Raw genomic sequence first — 12,527 nt, 5'->3', positions numbered from 1 at the left:
AGCAAAAGTGTTAGATATTATGAACAGTGGAGTCATTTTAGGAGATCACAATAAGCCTTGAAGTTACAGTTTACACATTACCTTTACCTAATGTAATTTGGTAAGTTATTTATATTTTACAAATAATAGATCAGAGGTACAAGTGTGGGGAAAAGCCCTCTATTTCCCAATCTAACAGCTGTCCTTTTCTTTATATTTATGGGCCATACCTATTGTTAGATATTAGGGCTGTGCAAATCCTTTGAAAGAGTTGCTTTGCGATGCACCGATTCTCTTTTTGAATCAGTAAAGCAGTTATGTCATTTTCAAGGTTTGTGTGATTGTTTCATAAGCTACTGTTAGCTGGCTCTGCGGGTTGGTAAATATATATCCACTGCATGAGCCAGGCTGCAAATAAAAGCTGAGAACAATTTATGAAGTGGTTGCAGGAGTCTGCAAAAAGACAAATCTGCTTTAATGAGACACTTCACCATTTTTGAAAGACTTTTTACTTGCTTTATTTTGTTTTTCTTATAATTGCCCTGTTAAGTAGTCCCCCCCATAGATGAAAAATTGAGACATCAATTTGCCAAATACTACTTGGTCAGTTCAACACAACTTTAACCAACTTTAATCCTGTCCTCCTTCTGCTAAGCCCACCCATAAGGAATGCATTTACATTGAATAAAAAAGCCTATCTGGAAATTGGTATTCATTTGATTGCTCTTCTGCTTCTTTTGCAGGGCATTGGGTCCACAATGGCCACAGCTTTGCCCAGAACCCTTGGTGAATTGCAGCTTTATCGCATCCTACAGAAAGCCAATCTCTTGTTCTACTTTGATGCCTTCATTCAGCAGGGAGGGGATGACGTTCAGCAGTTATGTGAGGCAGGTGAAGAAGAGTTCCTTGAGATCATGGCCTTGGTTGGCATGGCTAGCAAACCTCTTCACGTCCGAAGGCTGCAGAAAGCTTTGAGAGACTGGGTCACAAATCCAGGCCTTTTTAACCAGCCTCTCACTTCCTTACCGGTCAGTAGCATTCCAATATATAAGCTACCGGAAGGATCACCAACTTGGCTGGGAATATCTTGCAATAGTTATGAACGGAATAATAGTACCCGGGAGCCTCATGTGAAGATTCCAAAATGTGCCGCCACAACCTGTGTTCAGAGTGTGAGCCCCGGCAAATCTGATGGAGTGGGGAATTTAGTGCCGCAAAACAGTAGCGAGCAGAGACTCTGGCAAGGACACCATGGAACCGAGAGCGAGCACAGCCTTTCCCCTGCTGACATTGGTTCTCCACCTTCACCAAAGGATAACACAGAAACTTTGGATGCAGCTGCAGCTCTGTCAGTCACCGAGTGTGTGGAACGCATGGTTTCCACTCTCCCCAAAAGTGACTTGAATGAAGTTAAAGAAATGCTGAAAATCAATAAAAAACTGGCTAAGATGGTTGGTCATATCTTTGAAATGAGTGATGAGGACCCTCACAAAGAAGAAGAGATTAGAAAGTACAGTGCAATATATGGGAGGTTTGACTCGAAGAGGAAAGACGGCAAACATCTCACCCTTCATGAGGTAAATTGGGGACTAATATTCTCTGCTAGCTTTTTTTCAAAATCTTTTTCTTTCAAAAGTTTTATTTCTTTTAAGGCAAACATTTCATCATTCCTCAATCAGTAAGACATCGAAGTACAATTTCTTGTATATCAAAATAATTCTAGTTTACCATCAAATTCTTGTCTAGCCTAATATATACCCCTCCCTCCCTCCACCCTCTCCCCCAACCCCCCTCCACCTTCCCCCCCCGACTTCCCAGAACCCGTACACGGTATGGATTTCTAACAAACACAGTCTAAAATCTATTGAGAAAAAAAAAGAAATAAAAAAATAATAATAACATTCTACGTTGACCTTAGCTGCTTCTTGCTGAACCAACTTTAAACAATTTAAATAATTTCTGATCTTAAGCATAGGCTAACTGGAATTTCTTGGTCCCATATTATTTTGTATATAGTCAATCCATTTTTTCCAGTCTCGTTTATATCTCTCATTTGAGTGATCTTTAAGATATACCGATATTTTAGCCATCTCGGCTAAGTTTGTAACTTTCAATGTCCATTCTTGAGTTGTAGGCAAGTCTTCCTTCTTCCAGTATTGCGCCACCAACAGTCTTGCTGCCGTTATTAGATGCAGAATCAAGTTAGTCTCTACCACTGTAAAGTCAGCTTTTTTTCAAAATCTTAAGGGTTTTTTTCACCACCACCTCAATCAAATTTGCTAGGGCTGCGATGGCAAACCCATGGCGTGCGTGTCAGATGCAGCATGCAGCGCCTTCCCTGTGGGCACGCACATCGTTGCCAATTGCTCTTCTGGTTTCAGTATGCACATATGCACTGGCCAGCTGGTCTTCGTAGGCGCCACAAAATGGCCTGAAAACAGCCTGAAAAATGACCAAAAACCAGGCATGCACATGATGGCCAGCTGGTCTTCGGTGCTCCGGCGTGCACACATGCATGTGTATGCACACACATTCCGATTTGGGCACTCGGGGCCAAAAAGGTTCACCATCACTGTGCTAGGGGAACATTGATACTAATCAGAATTTTATAGGCAGGAAGCACTTTTATTAAATTACTTTTTATAGATGTATTGTGAAATATTTTTAATGAAATGTAATACATTAGGTCCTTTCATGGAGGACGTATTAAAGAAAATAGTAATTGAAATGAAAATTGACTGTTCACATTTAAATTCACATTTAGATTATTTTAAATATCTTCCTTGAAAGCACGCGTGTCAAACTCACTGCGTCATATTGCCATCACGTCACATACCTTCGTGGAGCTGCGGTTGGCGTGGCCTGTGCGTGACGTGTTCAGCCTGTGGGCTGCCAGTTTGACACCCCTGCTTTAAGGAGATTTTATTATAAGGAGCTTGATTAGTAATTATCTATTTTCAAGTGTGCTCTGAAGTTAGTTTTTCATGCATTTAGATTTTTAAATATGCTGGTAAATGATGAAAGGATCTTCAAGAGTTTTGATTTCTCTCCAAACAGAACTTTTGTATTCCTAAGGAGATGGTCAGCTGTTCATTGTATATTTTTTAAGCTTTCATTCACTTCAGCTGTAGCTCTTTGAAACCATATGTCTGTATGATATATTGCAGCATTTAAACCCAAGTTCAAGATAATTACGCTTTGAAATACCTATTTATATTGGATGTTGCTGAACAGCAGTAAAACAATTGAGTAAATGTATATTGTTCAATTGTATAAGCACAATCTTAATGCATTTATTTCTCTTTGAGAATAAGAATAAAATATTTCCTTTGGAAAAAGCAAGAGAACAAATAATTGTAACTGTATCTAATAGAGTTAAATATGTCTATTGACATTGGTGATTTTGAACATGTTCAAGCGTTGTTGAATTTGTGAACAAAATTATGAACATTTTATATAAAAATGTTTCTCTTTCAGCCTCAATCTTTATCTTTACAGGCACCATGTAGTATATGTTAAAACACTTGAGGTTTTGATAATTTCCCGGTGTCTACTTAGCTTAACTGGCTTTCAAAAGCTGGCTTTTATTCATTTTTTTCATAGAGTGTAGTATGCTGTTGTACATAGTTACTTTGATTGTTTTTCATTAGCAGTACATTCATTTATTAATTGGCATAAAATTAATATTATTCTCAGTGTAACATTTACTAATTAAAGATACAATTTCCTATGCATTTTCTTGTGAGTTGGCATTCACTAAACTCAGTGGGGCTTAACTTCTGACTAGGCATATATAGGATGGCACAATTAAGAGTATTTCCTCAATTTTGGATAAATGACAGACTAGTTTACTAGCTCTTTTGATGATTATCTGCTCAATCCTAGTTAAATTTCTTGTAACAGTTCTTTTTGTAAAAGAAAGGGATATAGATAAGTTGATAGGTGCTGGACATTGGTGCATATTTTATGTGCATGAAACCTGTGGATTTGCCTATATAGGGCTTTTGAATATTGGAAATTTTATTGCTTGAATTTGTAATAAATGATCAGTGTTAAGGAAAGGCCAGCAGCAGAACTTCCTTGGATTTGTTTTGTCAGAGGGTGTTTCTTGCAGTTACGTCATTGCTAGTGAGCAGTAGTTTCAAGCTGATGGGGTAAACCAGGGGTGTCAAACTCAAGTCGTCATGACATCATGTGACATATTGGGACTTTCCCCCCCCTTCACTAAACCACGTGACGCATCTGGCCCAAGGGCCAGGAGTTTGACAGCTCTGGGCATAGGCCCTTCTATTACTTTCATGTGATCTCTATAAAAAATATAGCTTACTTCAGTAAAATAAAAATTCAGAGCCAACAAGCATTTGTTTTTCTGGTCTATTTTTTTTTTTATGGATCACAAAGCTTGAAAAATATGCCCTATTTTACTTGTTACATATTTTTCCATCACTTTACTTCTGAACAACAAACTTATCAGATCTTAAGATGATTTACAGTACTGCTTAAGTATGAAAAACATGGTCTTCCTTATTTACCATAGGAAGGATAAATAAAAGTAGCTGTGGAAGTAATACACACAATGCTTGTTCTTTAGCTCCTCCCTCACATTTAAGGTTATTGTGGAAGGATCTACAACATGGATTCTTCCTCTCAGACATCATATTTCCCTACTTTTAGCATTAATGAGCTTTTTCTAGTTATTTTGTTGACTTTCATTACAAATTTGTAGGGTGGATAGTTTTTCTGAAGTTATCTAAATAATCCAGTAATTTAATATGAATTAATATGGAGAATGAGGACTTTGTCTTGCATTAAATTTCTCTAACTGGCTTCTAACAAACTTTCCTCTTTCATTTCCTCTGATTTCCAGCCATTATTTTCTTTGTCCCACTAGTGATGGCTTCTGGTTCACCGACAAATGCGCGATAGCCATATGCGCGCTGACAAAACCATGCCGACAAAACCGTGACGTCAAAAGTGCGCCGACAAATGCGCGCCGACAAAATCGCGTCATCAACAAACTACATAGTGGGACGCGTATACGTACGTTATAACCCTAACCCTAATTGTGCTTGTCATCGTCCTTTTGTCGGTGCGCTTTTGTCGGCGCGCTTTTGTGGGAGCGATTTTGACATCGTGGTTTTGTCGTTGCGGTTTTGTCGGCGCGCATATGGCTATCATGCAATTGTCGGGTCACGATGGCTTCTCTGTAGATAGTTGAAGAGAACTCCATCTTTCTGAGGTTTAGAGTCATGTGCTAGAAACAGAGAGCTCATGTCAGATAATGATTGTTCAATCTTCTTGCTTAACTTTCGTCTTTAGAGACAAAGTTTGGGATATCTCAAAGAGTCATGGAGAGATATCTGGAAATTTCCAGTACCATGCCATGCATATTTTAGCTGGTGTTTACTTGTAGGATGAGAAAGGAACGTCTTCCTCCACAATCACGTATTTGCAAATTGAGAATAATAAATTTCTGCTATTGTGGAAAGCAGTTTATTATGTGTGCGTATGTAGCTAAAACCTATTTAAGCAGATTCCAGGATGTATGTGACACAGTTTTTACAATCCAAATTACCTCTCTTTATAAACATATGATTGTCCAATATTGGGGTAAGCTAGATTGATTTGAACATGTAGATATTTTTCATCTGATAGCCTAAATTTCTGCCCATTTGACTGACAGGAAAAATCTGTCTGGTTCTAAATGTAGGACATGTGAAAAAAAGGAGTTTCAAAAGAGTTGGCTGCCACAAATTCTGTCAATTACCATAGAAATTCTTCACTGAAGAATGTGACATACAAGCCCACACAATGTTTCTGTATTTTATATTAATGAAACGTTAAATGTTTAATAATAAATATATATTATTAAGTTTTATTTTGGGGGGAAATGGAATAATATTTTTTATACCTGAATGAATACATTTTAATCCATCTTATTAAAATCGGTAGAATGTAAATGGGAAGCGTTATTTTAAAATACTTCATTCTCATTTGCAAGAGAATTAAGTTAGCTAAGTCACAGTAATTATTTCCAACTTCCTGAGGACCACAGCATCTGTTTTAGTATGGGAGGATGAAATGACAGTTGGAGTAACGGTGTTCATTTGGTCAATTGTTGACAGCTTTAGAGTTTTAGAGTGAATTGGCTGACTCGGAATGCATTTCAGTGATTAGTGGCTTCAGGCTTCAGTTTAAAATTTCAGCTTATTGGAAATTTAATTGATCATGAAATAAACATTCTGTTTCTTGTGCTGGTAAAAACTCACTCTTAAATGATCTAAACACAAACACCTCTGTTACTTTATGTATTTATTTATCCACATTTATCAAGTTTATGTGGCTTCCCCTCTCACAAGAAATGACTCTAGGCAGCGAACAGCAAAATAGTATAAAAGATGTCAAACGCACTGATTTAAAAATGTTGAAGTAAAGAGCACAGATGAGATTTGATCAGTAATGGAGCCATTACTGGCTACTGGTCGCCTGAGACCCAGCAGGCCTGAGGCAGCAGGTTTTATTGATGAAAAAATAAGGGATTGAACTGACCTCACTTGGGGATGATGGGTGGGGGATAATGGCCAGGGGTGGGTTTCAAAACTTTACTACCTATTCTGTGGGCGTGACCTATTTTGTGGGTGTGGCTTGGTGATCATGTGACTGGTTGGGTGTGGCCAACTTGATGACACTCACCAGAAGATGTCGTGGATTGGGTAAAATGTGGTGAAGCTCACTTAACAATGTTCTGGCTTTGCAACCAAACTTTTGGGCTCAATTGTAGTCATAAATCAAGGACTATCTCTGCCTTCCTCTGCATGGCAGTCTTGTCCTAGTAAACTCCTCCTTTCTGGCAATTTTCCTCTCTGTTAGAGGCATCAAAATAGTCCAGACAATGTAAGGTTTCCTGCTGCAGCAGGGGTTGGATTAGATGACCACTGAGTAGCCTTCTAGCCCTACATTGCTATGCTGTCTTTCTTTCTTTCTTTCTTTCTTTCTTTCTTTCTTTCTTTTTTTCTTTTTTTCTTTCTTTCTTTCTTTCTCTTTCTTTCTCCCTCCCCTCTGTGGGAAGCAACCAACACCTCCCCCCCCCAAAAAAAACCTGCTGAATGTCACTTTGCAAACCTGAGCAACTTTTCAATTTAAAGCAGGACTCAAAAGTTTGCAGCTTTAAGACTTGTGAACTTCAACTCCCAAAATTCCACAGCCAGGCATGCTCAGTTCCAATTTAAAGCGACAGCATTTGTTTTTCTCCTTTGCTGAATCTTGTGGAGGAAAAGTGACTTTCCTTCCTTTTTTCTTTCTCTTTCTTTCTCCCTTCCCTTCCTTCTTTCATTCCTTCCTTCCTCCCCCCCTCTCTTTTTAAAGTGTTTTTAAAGCTTCTGATGGGAAAACAGGTTCGGGGGCATGGCCAAGCCACCATTTTTACTACTGGTCCTATCTGGTATGCCAGATTTTCACTACTCTTCTGGCATGCCAGACCATATAGGGAGGAAAACACCTCTGATAATGTCCCATGAGGTGGGTGCAGGGCAAAGAAGCCTCCTCTTTTGGGATATGCCAAGTGTAGTCCCTGAGAGACAAGAGCTGCAGCATGCCTCCCTTGCTAAATCTGATGGGATAAGCCAATGTAATCAAAAGAGAGACAGTGCCTCAGATAGCCCATTCCATGCCATGAAAGCCAGCACCTTGAATTGGACCTGGAAGCACACTAACAACTAAAGCAGCTCGCAGACAAGACGCATAACGTCCTGTTTTATAAGCACACATAACTGCTTGCACCATTGCATTTTGCATCAGCGGAAACTTTTGGATACCTTTGAAGGGCATTACGGTAATCCAATCAGGAGGTGACTAGAACATAAGTAACCCTAAGCTCAGCTTCCCGATCTAGGAATGGGTATAACTGATGCACAACTTGAAGCTGCGCAAAGGGCTTTCTAGTTACAATTGCCATTTGCTCTTGAAGCAGGAGTTGCGAGTCCAGGAGGACCAAGATTATGTGCTGGGCCAGTCCAGGGTTGAATAGGGTTAGATAGTCCTAGAACCGGAATGGTGAACCTATAGCACACATGCCACAGGTGGCACGCGGAGCCATTTGTCAGGGCACGCGAAGTGTTGCCCTGTTAGCTGGTCAGTGTGCATGCGTGCGCTGGCCAGCTGAGTTCAGCTTTTTAACCCCCCCCCCGCAAGGCTCCAGAGGCTTTATAGGAGCCTGGGGAGGGTGAAAAGAACCACCCCACCCCCCTGGAGGCCCTCCAGAGGCTTCAGGAGCTTTCCTGAAGCCTCCGGAGCGCAAAAATCCCTGGCCCTATGGGCAAACTGTAAGTTTGGGAACGGACTTCCAGTTTGCTCGTAGTGTTGGTTTAAGCTTTCTGGAGGCTTTAGGGAAGCCTCCTGAAGGTCCCTGAAGCCTCCAGAGGGCCTCGGGGGAGGAGACTGTTTTGGCCCTCCCTAGGCTCCTATAAAGCCTCTGGAGCCTGCGGAGGGCGAAAAAAGCATGCAAAAATGTGGGGGAACACCTCTCATGTGCGCATGTGCACTGGGGGGGGTCGCATGTTGCATTATGGGTGCAGCACGACTCCCCTGCGCTCCACCCTTATGGCACATGAGCCAAAAAAGGTTCGCCATCACTGTCCTAGAATCATCAGGCTCCCAGATCCGAACCTACTCAATCTTACCAGGGTTCAGCTGATAGCTGTTGTTCCCCATCCAAACTGTCACAAACTCCCAATACCAGATGTATTGACTAGGTTCACAAATTATGCTAAGTCAAGATTTGTTGAATTATGCATTACTAAATAAATTAGATCTGAAGTACTTGAATTACAGGGGATTCTTTTTGTGAGTCTATCTAGAACCAAGCAGAGGTACATTCTATTTATTAATTCTATGGAAAAGTATCAATAGAATGGAATATATGTAGCTCAGTGTGAACTGTGGATTCCTTGGTTCTCTCTGAGCTTGGTGGTTTACTTGCAAACATTTCTTTAACATCTTCGGTGCTTGTGTGTATGTACGTAGTTTTCTTTCTGGTAGCTCTTTGATTAGGGTATTGTTTTCTGCCTGTTTGTCTGGTGTTAATCCCTGATTATCAGGTTGTTGTTGCTGGCAGGGCATGCTACTATATATATACACAGAGAGCAAACCCACACTCAGTATATTGACAATGTTACCTAGTCAGGTAATGAAATAATCATTCTCACATAACACCAAGGTGAAAAGTATTTTCTGATTGGGAAATTACTTTCGGTTTGCGGCATTTTAAGAAAATGAGCCATTTCTTTGCTATCCAGCATGAGTCAAAGGTTTTTCTTCCTAGGATCAGTAAAATTAATTTAGCTTCTTCACATTCTATTTAGAGGGGGAAAAGCTTCCCCAAATTAATTTGTTTGTTACAAAATAAATTAATTGTGCACTGAAGGTCTTAAATTGGTAGTCTAGTCTTACTGTCATTTCCATTCCTGGTTAGATGCATCAGTTAATCTTAAGCATTTAACTTTTCTAAAACTTTATTTTTAAAAATAATATATTAACAGGAAGTATAACTAACTTGTTATTTTAGTGAGTCTTAATATAAAGCCATTTTACTCATCTATTTCATTTTATTAGCTCTTTCTTAATAGATTGTCAAATCGGCAATTGGAATAATTCTTTTGTCCATGCCTAATTTATACATTTGTGGCAGCACTGAAATTCCATAGACTATTTCTGGTAACATAGGTTAGATGTAAGATAGATGTCATTGCTTCCAGTTGCTTCATCTTTTCTTTTATATGAATTAGTGTTCTGTTGAAGTACTGGTTTTGAAAAGTAATGAGTACTTGAACATGTTGGAATAAAGATAAAAAATTAAAATGAATTATGTTTGAATTTGGGCAAAATATGACATATTTCTGGTTTCTTAGGTGTCAACAAAACATATTGTTCATAATAGAATCCTGTCTTTGCTAATAAACTCTTCATTTTCCTGGGCACTGCTCTGGAGAGTCCAAGCATCGGTTAAATACAGCCAATCTGCCCAGGACTGAATTGAAACTTTAAGCCACGCCTCTGGTGCTGACAATCTTCAGTTTTCTTCAATTCAGTCAGCCCAATGTATGCGCTTTAAATTTCTCTTCAATCCTTGCAGATAACTTGGACTTTCCATTTTACCATAAGAAGATTTTTTCTTGCCTTCGTTGTGAGCAGGCTGGGTGAGCAAAATTTCTCTGTTTCTTTAATTGGACGAATCACCTTTCTCAGCCTCCCCAATGTCCTGGGCATGCCTGGCTGCCGCGAGGCTGCAGGGAGCTGTTGAGGGAGGCACGTGGGTCGGAGTGCCGATGCTAGCATGATTGCAGCCCCGATACGATCATGCTCCCCACTGAGGTCTCCACTGCCTTTGGCCGTGCTTGTTTAAAGGAGCTGGTGATCGGCGCGATGCTTCAGGGCTCCCAAAAGTTCCGGTGGCCATTTTGGGTTGTTGGACTGGCATGGTGGCCATTTTGAAGAGGTCTAAAGTTCTGGCTGCCATTTTGTTTCCTACTTTTGGTTTCCTGTGCTTCTAGCCGCAGCTGCCTAGTTGCCTAGCTCAGCAGGTCGCCGCATGAAGCCTTTTTGTCCAGTTTGCCAGCGGCTTGGCTCCTTTTCCTCTTCTTGAGAGCAACTGAGGTGGCAGCAAAGTTTCCACTAATATCCAGGTCATTAGCCAAGAAAAGCTTTAAAACTGACAAGTAGCACCTTTGATCACACCTGGAAGGAAACTGGTAACTTCTGTAGCTCTCAGAGCAGAGATGTTGCACGGGCATTTTGCCTTGTTCCCATAACCTCTCAAGCCACTGCATTCTGAGCCAATCTCAGTTTCAGGATCTTCAAGGAGTAGCTTCATATAGAACAGGGGTCTCCAACCTTGGCAACTTTAAGACTTGTGGACTTCAGCTCCCAGAATTCCTCAGCTAACTGGCTGAGGAATTCTGGGAATTGAAGTCCTCAAGTCTTAAAGTTGCCAAGGTTGGAGACCCCTGATATAGAACACGTTGTAGAAATCTAAATAGAAGGTGTTCGAGCCTGATTAACTATGCACAAAGCTTCTCTCTGTGCAAGTAAAGCAGCAACAAGTGCTTAAAGTAGACCCATCCGAAGCTCTCCCTAACTATAGGTGCCACCTGTACTTCAAGCAGGAACTGTGAATCCAAGAACACAGATTACAAACCAGCACTGAATGGGGGTTATGCCATTTGGTTAAGGTACTCTATTTTGGGGGAATTAAATCCAAAACTGTTGTTTCCCATCCAAACCTCTGCAGTTTCCTGACATTGTGATAGAACATCCAACACATCCCTTGTCTGGGCTGGAGTTAAGATATCCAACTAAGTATCAGCTACGTATTGATGATATTTGATTCCATGCCAGTGAATGACCTTCACGAGTAATTTAGGCAGATATTAAATAAGTGGTAGGTAAGTGTCAATCTATACGGCATTCTGTAGTGGAGGGCTTGATTTCCCCCCCCCCAATTATGCTTGATTGGATCCACCTGCTTTGGAAGGAGGAAAACCCCTGAGAACAAGGATTCCCCACCCCAAATTCCAGCCTTTGCACATGGTCCAGGAGGTATTGAAAACTGCTAGGAGATAAAGCAGAGGGTTATTCTTTTAGTGATTCAGTACTAAAACCCTAACTCTAAACTCACATTACACTTGTTAAGATTTTGGGAATATGAATATTAATCTAAAGTAAAACTGCTTGGAAGTTTTGAAGAGAGTTTAAATAGTGAGTTCAGAGCTTTAGCCAAATCATTTCATCTCCTTCCCTAACTCTATCATTAATTGAACATAAGACTGCTTTGCACTTGGCTACAGTTGGTGGACAGGATTCTAACAAAAATTGGATCTCGAAAATCTGATTACTTCCCATCACTGCTTACTCACACACTAGCACATAATTAATATCAAGTAAGTCTGGACTTTCTTTAAAAAAAACCCAGCCTGTCTCAGTCAGAACTAGGTTTTAGTTGATATTGAATTGTTTCAGTAGGTATCTAGTTATTATAAATACTGATCTATTTTTTTTTTTTTTAAAGTAAACTTAAGACCTGCTGGGTGAGTGAGTGGAAGGACTGCTTCCTTCCATGAAAAAAGTTATTAGAAAATTGTAACAAAGCTGGACGGTGATCCAGCTTCCTATAGATACCACTAATGTTTTGAGCAGTGCCACGGGTATTACAGGCTGAGATAGCTTTTCCAGGACTGATGTGCTAATGAGTCAAATTTTTTTGTATGTTGTTTCTGTAGCTCACAGTAAATGAAGCAGCTGCTCAGTTGTGTGTCAAGGATAATGCACTATTAACCCGGAGGGATGAACTCTTTGCTCTGGCACGGCAGATTTCTCGAGAAGTTACGTACAAGTACACTTACCGGACCACCAAGTAAGCTACATTGTTTTAAAAACCACAACAATAACAACAACTTAACTTGAAATGGGTACATTACAAAGCATTAGAAGTCAGTTTCCAATCTTTCTGCCCTATGGGTGTCACAGGCCCGATACAAATATACAGTATGAACCAG

General features: G+C 40.2%; 1 protein-coding gene across 1 annotated transcript in view; it reads left to right on the top strand.

Moving 5' to 3' along the window:
* Positions 1–12,527, top strand: part of NAB1 (NGFI-A binding protein 1) — a 55,870-nt gene that overhangs the window by 10,528 nt on the left and 32,815 nt on the right. The window contains exons 2-3 of the mRNA XM_032222092.1: positions 723–1,556; positions 12,252–12,385. Of these exons, the coding sequence (XP_032077983.1) occupies positions 738–1,556; positions 12,252–12,385 (953 nt within the window). The 5' untranslated portion in view covers positions 723–737. The remainder of the gene's footprint in view (positions 1–722; positions 1,557–12,251; positions 12,386–12,527) is intronic.

The sequence above is a fragment of the Thamnophis elegans genome, chromosome 1 (assembly GCF_009769535.1).
Source record: "Thamnophis elegans isolate rThaEle1 chromosome 1, rThaEle1.pri, whole genome shotgun sequence".
NCBI classification, from domain to species: domain Eukaryota; kingdom Metazoa; phylum Chordata; class Lepidosauria; order Squamata; family Colubridae; genus Thamnophis; species Thamnophis elegans.
Note: the sequence above shows the minus strand (reverse complement) of the source record. Positions and strands in the feature narration are given on the sequence as shown.